The 11312-nt window shown below is 41.8% G+C and overlaps 1 protein-coding gene across 1 annotated transcript; it reads left to right on the plus strand.

The window, feature by feature from the left end:
* Positions 1–1006: 1006 nt before the first annotated feature.
* gpx2 (glutathione peroxidase 2) lies at positions 1007–8874 on the plus strand. The gene is made up of 2 exons (XM_028821956.2): positions 1007–1327; positions 8275–8874. The coding sequence occupies exons 1-2, from the start codon at positions 1106–1108 to the stop codon at positions 8623–8625; spliced, it is 573 nt and encodes a 190-aa protein (XP_028677789.1). The 5' UTR covers positions 1007–1105; the 3' UTR covers positions 8626–8874.
* The last annotated feature ends 2438 nt before the right edge of the window (positions 8875–11312 follow it).

The following is an 11312-nucleotide window of genomic DNA, read 5'->3' on the forward strand; positions in this document are numbered from 1 at the left end:
AACTTATTGGGATGCTGTGATTTGGGACTCCCTGTCCCTGACATCATGTTGTTTTTTTATTTCATTTATTTTATATATAAATATAATTATATATTAATAATATAATATCTATCTATCTATTCATTCATTTTTTTTTTTTTGATCTGATACGTTGTTAATTTACGAGGGGAATTTGTCTTTTTCTGTGACTTTTGGGGGTCAGCCATTGTATCACGCCCCTGGAACAATTTTCAGGGTAAGAGCCTTGCTCAAGGGCCCAACAGAGTAGGATCCCTTCTGTTTTTGTTACCATTTTCCTTTTTCTTCTGTCTGTGTTCCTCTTATTTCATTTTTAAAATTGAAAATAAATTGGGGGTTGACTTGTTTTCAATCTTATTTTTGTTAAATTGATCTATTTGTATGGAATGTTGTGTGATTTCAATAAAATCAATAAAATTAAAAAAAAAAGAAAATAAATCTCTTTTTTGCTTTTGTGGTCCAGAGTCATTTTTTCCCTCTCTGCCTTTATCACCTTTTCGAACCTGTGCAGGCCGTAAGCCTACACCTGGAGTTAGGGCCAGGCCAGTCTGAGCCGGTAAGATGGATGGGTGGATGTTTTCTTTTGATGGTGCTCTTGTATCAGAATATCCAGTCGATGTTCTTTTGTGATGGTCTGGTGAGCAGTACGTTCGGCTCTTATTCCAGATGAACACATCCATAGGATCTCGTGTCCCTGGTGCTGCCAAGGATGACTTCTCCGTGCAAGTCTAGCTTTAGAAAGTGGCACCTGTTAGATTATTTTCACCTGACTTGGTTGGATTCAAGACTCTAGGGAATCAATGGACTTTACCTCTTTTATTGTGTAAGGCCCGTGTTTCAGATTTCATTTCCTCCTTTAATTAATTTATTTTTTTTATACTACATCCCTCTCCTGTGGAGTGGTGCCAGGTACGTGCTGAACAAACCCCAAGATGGCTGGAGTCGGATCTGTTTACAGGGCCGCCTTCATTTTCTGCAAAGTCATTCAGCGGCAGTGTGTGTGTGTGCGCATGTTCACGTGAGCAGTGGCAGCAGGTCGGCTTCCCCAGGTGTTTGCTTTCAGCACTTGTGCGACGCAGCTCTCACAATGGCTTACATCGCCAAGTCCTTCTACGACCTGAAGGCCACCACTCTGGAGGGGGAAACGGTGGACTTCAATATTTTTCGGGGCCGAGTGGTCCTGATCGAGAATGTCGCCTCGCTCTGAGGCACGACAACCAGGGACTACACCGAGCTGAATGAGCTGCAGCAGAAGTTCCCCCATCGGCTCTCAGTGCTGGCGTTTCCCTGCAATCAGTTTGGCTATCAGGTGAGTGGCAAACCAACCATAGACAACATGGTTTAGTGGGCACTGAGAAGCAGGAGAGGAGACAGTGGGTCGATGGAGCTTGGAGGGATATCAGTGTCGGGATTCAAAGGCTAGTGGGGGAACTGTAGACACAGAGTGATGCTGCCATCGGGAAAGTGAGAGCTTACCAGACTGGTGCCACATTTTGAAGGTAATCAGGGAATTAATTCAGCTCATTTAATTTCAAGTTATTTGTATACATGATAATATTAATTTATTAGAATTCACTTTATTATTTCACTATAGTCATACACTCAGACCCATTTAATCTAATTTACATCATGGTGGGCCAAAGTTAGGGTGACCAGTCTTTTTCGGTGACATGGCCGTTTTTATGCATTGCATCTTGTTTAAAAAATTGGAATATTACTAGCTGTCCACTTTTAAACCAGCTTTGTCATTTAATAAATGTGTACAAAATGCTGCTTGATTAAATATCCTTAAAACAAAGCGCACAAGACTCCATGGGGGACACCAACCCCAGCTGACGACTAACAACAAGCTTGATTAGTAAGTGTGAAAAATCTGGTCAGCCTAGCCAGAGTCTGTTCGAGCAGGGCCCACTGGCACACATCCATTCATATGTACACGGGCACTGGGAGGACATGCAAATACCACCAAAAGAATGACCACCATGGGATTTTGAAACCCAGGATGCTGGATATCCTGCCGCCTTATATCATAGGATTGTATAGGAAATGGAAACTTACAATTCTGAATCCCACCTAATCCAAATATCTCTCTATATATACAGTATTTATATATACAGTGCATCCGGAAAGTATTCACAGCGCATCACTTTTTCCACATTTTGTTATGTTACAGCCTTATTCCAGAATGGATTAAATTCATTTTTTTCCTCAGAATTCTACACACAACACCCCATAATGACAACGTGAGAAAAGTTTACTTGAGCTTTTTGCAAATTTATTAAAAATAAAAAAATTGAGAAAGCACATGTACATAAGTATTCACAGACAGACAGAAGCCACTCCTTAGTAAAAGGCACGTGGCAGCCCACCTGGAGTTTGCCAAAAGGCACCTGAAGGACTCTCAGACCATGAGAAAGAAAATTCTCTGGTCTGATGAGACAAAGATTGAACTCTTTGGTGTGAATGCCAGGCGTCACGTTTGGAGGAAACCTGGCACCGCTCATCACCAGGCCAATACCATCGCTACAGTGAAGCATGGTGGTGGCAGCATCATGCTGTGGGGATGTTTTTCAGCGGCAGGAACTGGGAGTCTAGTCAGGATAAAGGGAAAGATGACTGCAGCAATGTACAGAGACATCCTGGATGAAAACCTGCTCCAGAGCGCTCTTGACCTCAGACTGGAGCGACGGTTCATCTTTCAGCAGGACAACGACCCTAAGCACACAGCCAAGATATCAAAGGAGTGGCTTCAGGACAACTCTGTGAATGTCCTTGAGTGGCCCAGCCAGAGCCCAGACTTGAATCCGATTGAACATCTCTGGAGAGATCTTAAAATGGCTGTGCACCGACGCTTCCCATCCAACCTGATGGAGCTTGAGAGGTGCTGCAAAGAGGAATGGGCCAAACTGGCCAAGGATAGGTGTGCCAAGCTTGTGGCATCATATTCAACAAGACTTGAGGCTGGAATTGCTGCCAAAGGGGCATCGACAAAGTATTGAGCAAAGGCTGTGAATACTTATGGACATGGGATTTCTCAGTTTTTTTATTTTTAATAAATCTGCAAAAACCTCAAGTAAACTTTTTTCACGTTGTCATTATGGGGTGTTGTGTGTAGAATTCTGAGGAAAAAAATTAATTTAATCCATTTTGGAATAAGGCTGTAACATAACAAAATGTGGAAAAAGTGATGCGCTGTGAATACTTTTGTACAGTATATACAGTATGTAAAGCCATAAGACATCTGTCCTGTCAGTGTCTGGGCCCCGGCTTGGGCGTTATGTCATCTGGTGTCCACAAGAAGATGGGAATGTCAGATGAACTGGCTTAACAGTAAACATCCATCTGTCACATCGTCCGGAGTCCACAACAGGGCTGAAATGTCCAATGAGGAAAGGCAACGAGACACAGAAAGAAAAGGGGATGTAAGGCGTATCTGGTGAACAGATATTTGTAAATGCACGATGCTATTGAGACAGATGGACTTACCATTGAACCGTTAAGCCTGTTCTGATAAACTAATGTTTAGCTAGGCTCATTCTATTGTATTACAAAATGCAAAAACTTGTTTAATTTCATTCAGAATCACCGGGGGCTGCAGCACTGAGTGCAGCCCTAGACAGGGGGCCAGCAGATCAAAGAGCTGACTCACGTGTACTCTCAGCCACAACGGGTTTTGTTTTAACGTTTATTTATCCTAATCTGTGTGTGTGTGTGCGCGTGTGTCTAAATTGTTACATTTGTCATTTGTATTTTATTTGTAAAGTTGTGACAGTGCTCTGAGCCCGTACTCCACGATCAGCTCTGACTTAACTTGAAATGCTAGCCCAGTATTAACATCTCTCTCTGGGACTGTGGCTGGGGCTGGGAGCTGTGGACTTATATTGAGTAATGCCGTGATTCTGGGCCAAAATGCCATGTATGACATTTCTCGATATGTTCTCGAAATACATTAAAGACTGATGATCGGAATCACACGGACATGTACAAGCACATTTTCTTGCAATGATAATTATATGAAACATTCCAACTATTTTTATTTTGTGTCTCCTCTACTTATTTTGGAGTTTCTGTTGTATGTATTGCATGCCTCACTGACATCTCTGGGTCTCCACTTGACTGTTTCACTCCTGATTCATTAGGTTTGATGCTGCCATGGCAGACTTCAGATTACAGATTATAATGCACAGACATGTCAATATTGCACACAAAGATGGTGTAAATGATAAAATGTCTACGATGGTCGAAATGATACATTTGCATATCCAAATGTCTATAACAGTCTGTGTGATACGTGTAGGTAATTTATTTTATAAAAATTGCCAGCACAGTAAGTACTGTATTTGCAACCAGGCAACTTGTATTTTGCGTTACGTTTTCTATCAAAGATTCTTCAGTCCTCCTTCCTCTGTGGTATAGATTGGTGTTTTAAAGGACTGGTACCAGCGAAAAAATCTGTAAAGGGGCGTTTGAAATTCTGAGTAGGACAGCAATATTTTGGTGGACACCGAGCCATTTCAATAAATCAAAAACTGACTTTCACCTTCAAACCCAGTGAACAGCAGAGGAACAGCTCCTTATTCAAACTTGGCATTATACTATCATGGACAAAAGTCTTACTATATCCTTGGTGTTCTAATCCACTTAAAGATGACATTTGGTGCATTCCAGGATGGCATTAAAGTGCATATTGACTGGAATAACGTACACTACCCGCAGAGTCCACTGGCTGGGAGTCGAAATTTTATATGAGCCACAAAATGATGGAACATTTGTAAAAAGAGATAGATAGATAGATAGATAGATAGATAGATAGATAGATAGATAGATAGATAGATAGATAGATAGATAGATAGATAGATAGATAGATAGATAGATAGATAGATAGATAGATAGATAGATAGATAGATGTGAAAGGCACTATATGATAGATAGATAGATAGATAGATAGATAGATAGATAGATAGATAGATAGATAGATAGATAGATAGATAGATAGATAGATAGATAGATAGATAGATAGATAGATAGATAGATAGATAGATAGATAGGCAGGCCATGGTGAAGTGAGTTCCATATTCAACATTCAAATAATACTTTAATTAAAATCAGTTGAATAAAATCACATGTTGCAACCTTTCTAACAAAATTATTCTTTTTTTCACAAAATTATCCAATTTTTTTGTAAAAATCAAAAATAGCAGTGAAAGTCCAAAACCATCATGAAATGTGTGCAAATTACACATAAAATGGGCACCAATATATAGAATACAACTTCTGAATTTAGTGACAGCTTTTACATTTTTTGTTAACCTGACTGATTATTTTTAAATATTTCTTTAAATAATTCCTAATGTACGTTAATGTCCAGTCTATGGTATTTAAGCTAGAACAGACTGCAATCCAGAAGTATAATTTCTGATGTGTCTTTCACAATCCACATTCTGCCTTCTTATTCAGGCTAAGACCCTTCAAATTATTATAAATAGGTCAAAGTCAAAATTAAAAGCAAAGCTGGAATTGGCTAACCTTTGCCCCCTGACCCCAGCGCGTCTCTCTCTCTCTCTCTCAGTCTTGTCTCCATAATGGTGTGCTTAGCAGAGTTGAGTCGCCAGCGAGGGGAATCAAACGTCTTCAGTTCTTGTCTCCTCCACCATCCATCGGTGTACGCCAGCTCTTGCTCTTCACAAAGCTCAGCAGGAGCCAACTGACCCCTGGAGTGCAGTTCCTCTCATTCCACACTGGATATCCCAAACGCCTCACCTACTCTCCTCCACACCGGCTCATTCCTGACCCTCTGCCATTCTCTCTCTTTCATCTCCATCTTGGTTTCATCTCCACCATTTCTCACTCTTTTCTTTTTCTTTTTCTTTATCATCATCCTCTATTCAGGCCCTTTAACACCCTGTGAGTGAAGGTGTATGAAGTGATCCACAGAGACTAAATGAAGGGCGGCTGCATTAACTTTCAAACTCCTTTCGAGCCTTTCAAACACAATTTATATGATTGACTGAAAAGAGTCATTGAAAAAGAACAAACTGTTGGTGATCACTAGTGGAAATAAAGGAGAAAATCAAAGGTGGTCTACCAATGGCTTGTCCTTCATCTTCTTCTGTGAGCCATCTCAACCATTGCATTCTTAGGGCTGTAAATGTTTAATCAATTCTGGTTTCAAGATTGTTCTATTTTATGGTAATTTTAAAGCTTTAAATATCCAAAATTTGGACTATGAGATGTTTTTTTCATCACATGTATTAGAGTCGACGGATTGGCTCCTGCCTTGTGCCCTATGCTAGCTGGGATAGACTCCAGCAGACCCCCGTGATCCTGTTCAGGAATTAGCAAGGACTGAGGCTGAAAATGACAGAACCATATTAGAGTCTACTCTGCTACGTATCCAGATGCTCTCACACAGCTCCCTCAAGCAATTGCCTCTTCAGCCTATGCCAGAACTAAGCCTGGACCACCAAGGCAGACCCCAAAACTAAACAATGACTCAGGAAGTCACAATAACAATACAGAGAGGCCTGACATGATGTTAGGTGCTGTTGCCATAAATACTTTGAAAAACATAATACTGGATGATTAAGTCATTATTTTGAGGGTCATTTTATGTTTTGTAGTTAGAATTAAGATGTCATTATTTATTTATTTGCGTTTTCCATTGATGCCATTTTGTTTTCTTTATGAGATGCTTTGTTTGATGCTTGTTATGTACGACCCAAATTCAACATCCAAAGTCACAAATCAAGTGATTGTAGGGGTCCCAGGGTATTAATTTCACTCTTTGACGTCACTTCCTAGACCAATGTTATGGATTCCTCTAAGAAATTCTAGGTTCGTTCATGCCTCTTGTTTATTTAAGATCAGGAATATTTGGACCCAACTCTCATTTTTTTTTCGACAGCATTCTTAGCTTCATGTTTTAGTCTTGTCGCTAGATTATCTTTTTGTCCTTATCTATTCCGACTTAGTCCTCGGTATTTATCTCCCCAACAGGGATTCTAATGACAGTAGAATTAAGCCCACAAAAAATGGGGTACAGGAACACAAAATGGGGGAAAAAATAACAGGGCCTTGGGGCCTACTTATGCAACAGAGGACCCTAGTTACCCAGTCGGGTGTCTGGTACACTTACCCAATTCTTCCTATAGTACATACTTCTGATTGCCATCTCATACAAGTCTTTCTCTTTGCCTCATCTCTGGCCTTACTTCCTCCCACCAATTGAGATTTCACCTCCAGTTCAAGGTAGGACTGGTCACAAGGGGCTCTTACGACTGGGGTCAGGATCACTCTCCAGTAATCCTTCCAGTGACTTTCAGGTGTCCTTTCAAAACCCTGATGGGGTAGTTTGGTAAAACTCTACATAGCATTACCAGAACAAGAGGTTCTGAGGAGTATTAGATAGATAGATAGATAGATAGATAGATAGATAGATAGATAGATAGATAGATAGATAGATAGATAGATAGATAGATAGATAGATAGATAGATAGATAGATAGATAGATCCATCCATCCATTTCCCAACCCGCTGAATCCGAACACAGGGTCACGGGGGTCCGCTGGAGCCAATCCCAGCCAACACAGGGCACAAGGCAGGAACCAATCCCAGGCAGGGTGCCAACCCACCGCAGTAGATAGATAGATAGATACTTTATTACACTTCTTATCCTCAACAATACTCTTACAAGGCTATTCTAGGCTGCCCTCTAGTGGCTTAAGGAACTGCTATAGTGTTGATAAAACCCTTTGCATTCACTTCTGGGTTGTCCATGTCTTGGGTTTTAAATTTATAACTACTAAAGCTGTCTGTACAACTTTCACTGGGGGTTTTTGGAACCATGGATATGCAGTAATGGTTATATCAAAGTATCTGGTAGGTTTTTCCCCAACATATGGTAAATTTTCTTCTAGAAATTTGTTGATTTGTAAAATTTGCCCTGATTCTGGAGACAACACCTGCAACGCAAAACATTATTTTGAGCATTTCATGTGGTCTTTGAAGAATCCCTATAATACTGAGATGTTCCTCTGTTTCAAGACAAATATTATTTTGCAATATTTTCAACACTAATACTTCTCCATAACTAGACTTCACATTCACTACACTCAATCTGCATGTTTCCATTTCCAAATATTTCCTCTTAGAATTATTACATTCTCTGGCACTGTAGACAACCTGAGTTCTGAAACTTGCTCCTCCATTCGTAAAATAGCAGTAACAACTTGGACCCTACCTGTTTTGTTTTTGCAGGAAAACTGTGAGAACAACGAGATCCTCAACTCCTTGAAGTACGTGCGCCCTGGCAATGGCTACGAGCCTCAGTTCACCATGTTTGAGAAGTGCGACGTGAATGGAAAAGATACTCACCTAGTCTTTGCGTACCTGAAAGACAAGCTCCCGTACCCCAACGATGACGCCACCTCCTTTATGCTCTACCCCAAGTATATAATCTGGAGTCCTGTCCACAGAAGCGACATTGCCTGGAATTTCGAGAAGTTTCTTATTGGCCCAGAGGGAGAGCCCTTCAAGCGCTACAGTAAAAAATTTAAGACCATCGACATTGAGTCTGACATTCAAAGGCTCCTGAAGCTGGTCAAGTAGAAGGACAAGGAACCCACAAGCTCTCGCCTCTTTACGCGTCTCAGTTGTCCACCCACTGAGTCGAGGAGGTGGGTTTATGAGACTGTTAACTGCTTTTTCATTCTTTTGAAATTTACTAAATGATGGTGCTCTTCTAAATGAATTATGATTAGTACTTGAGACACTGTAAATGTTCAAAAGTTGTGGACTGTGCAGTTGACAACTCTTCTGTTCACCTCTCTACTAGGAAATAAAGAAAGCATAAAATCAGTCTCGAGTCTTCTCATTCTTGAGTTTCACAAAGACTGAATCACACAGTAACACATTCAAGCATTGCTCTTGTCATGTAGCCGGCAAAGCAGACCATGGCTCCAGCCAACATAAGATTGGGGTACCAGCCTGGTAGCCCCTTTTAATATCACAAATGAAAAAAGGACAGCCGGCAAATGGCTCAAACCAAAAAGTGAAAATGCCAACCACGAAGGAGATCTGACCTTCTTGGATGCCAGTTTGACATTTCATGCCACCTTCCAGGAGTGGGAGGAAGTTATAGGTCTGGTAGAGGAAGGGGCCGAGTCTCCTCTGGGAGTTGGGGTGGGGGTGAGGCATCATCTCTGGCTGAGGAGGAGGAAGGAGAAGAAATTGTTAGCATCAGTGCCCCCCTCTCATCCCAGGGTGGAACCACTTAACTCACCTGAGCCAGAAAAGTGGTCCCCTGGCGCGCAGGCATGACACCATCCGACATTTTGGCTTGCTTAATAAGTTAATTAAACACAATATTTTTAGATTTTATATAGAATCTCTTTGTAATTTTATAGTGAAACAGAATTTTAAGGACATATGTGTTTTCTAAAAGAACATTTCGCTAGGATCACATCTACCGAGTCAAAATGTTTCATTTGTTCACATCACATTTATGTGGCCAGGTTGGCTTACTGGCACCAGGTAGGGTATCTAATCCAATGGGCTTCAATGAAATTATGCTACAGATTGAAAACTATAATAAATTTAGTACACTTTTCCCATTTTCTCACTCTAACAAACCCGAGTCCCGTATGGGTGGGTTGCTGCATGTGAGGTTCCAGGTGGGATTGGAAGAAGGTCCCAACCAGAATGGATGACATTCCTGGATGAGACTGTAAATTGGGTGGACTGTGGAAGACAGAACATCCAAGATGGCATAGTCCCACAATACGCTAGGTGGCAACACCTCTGGAGTAGTGCGCCCAATGCATACCCCCACAAAGTATGTTTGGAATTGTTAGTCCTGTTGGGCAGCTCTTCTGGATGCCACCAGGAGGAACTTCAGTGGAGGGCTGTCCCTGCTTGGAGGGGCTTCCACCTGGCCCAGAAGTGCTTTCTTTATCCAATGCCCTGGTTTCGGACATGCTGGAGTTGGAGTTAGGAGGAGGTGGAAGGAGATGAAAGGATTATTTCAGATATGATGTTGCTGGAGTGATTACAAGATGACTATTAAGGTACAAACGTCTAGGGTTTGGAGCTTGAGTGTGCCCTCTAGTGGTCACAAAGAATCAATTTGTTATTGACGAGTTGCATGTTATGACAATTGCTTACTTGAATGGAAATGCAGCACAGTCTTGTGTTAAACATTCTATGGTGGTTGGGCTTGAGTGTCTCAACGATTCGTGAAGGCTATGCTGTCACAACCCTTGTAATGGACTGATGTCTTGTCCAGCATTGTGTCTTATGTTCTGTCTAAGGCTGCCACGATAGGCTTGCACTCCTGAAATGACCAAAGTAAGTTCAAAATTGGATTAATGTTACTACTGCAGCTTGTGTTTTAGATGAATGGGTCAGAGCTGTAGTCAAGTATGTCTCGGTCAAATCCAAGACCGCAACTAGTCAAGACTGAGTCTAAAGGGGGGGTCAAGGCCGAGTCCAACAGGGTTGACCTTAACATATGGGCACTGGCCAGGGCCCACAATGTTTTTGATGGATATGCATGCTTCTATTTTGCTATCAAAACAGGGGCACAAGCGCACTACTTTGCCCAGGGGGCTATGATGAGGGTAAGACAGTCCTGGTCTAAAACCAGGCATTAATTACAATTGAACTATTTCCAGCCCAAATTGGCTAATTCTCTGGTGGCACAATCAAGACTCAGCTCTGCTGAACCCCTGCATGTTCACTATAGGCAATGGATTAAGGCATGGAAAAGGGTCTCAGCAGTGGGTGCGGACACAACCGGACACTGAAGCATGGCAATGGACATGTAGCTCTAATCCCAAACAACGACTTGAGTACTACAGCCCTAGAACTGGAAGCTGTAATGGACAGACAATCACCCAAATTGAGATGGGATGGACTCCTTTGTCTTATCTGGCTGGGATGCCAACTTGCAAGATGAACAAAATGGTTGGAGCATCCCAACTGAGATAAGTAATAGTCCCTTTCCTGGTTGAGAGGCCACACATAGGAGGCAATGGGGGTGCTCAGGCTGTTCCTCCATATGCTAGGTGGCAGCATCCCTTATGGAGAGCCCTCGTATGGTCAGCTTGGGTTTTGTGGTCCCATCAAACTGCCTTGTTGGAGTTCTGTGGGGGTTGCCAGAGGAAGCTATAGGGAGTTGAGATAAACGAGGTTTCGACACTGAAAGTACTTCTGTGTTGGGGATGAAAAAGAAGGCCCTCGACTTCACATGGTGGGTCGGAATCGTGTGAAGAATTGGACAAAAATGGAGGAAAGGC

This window comes from Erpetoichthys calabaricus, chromosome 16, assembly GCF_900747795.2.
Source record: "Erpetoichthys calabaricus chromosome 16, fErpCal1.3, whole genome shotgun sequence".
Classification (NCBI taxonomy): domain Eukaryota; kingdom Metazoa; phylum Chordata; class Cladistia; order Polypteriformes; family Polypteridae; genus Erpetoichthys; species Erpetoichthys calabaricus.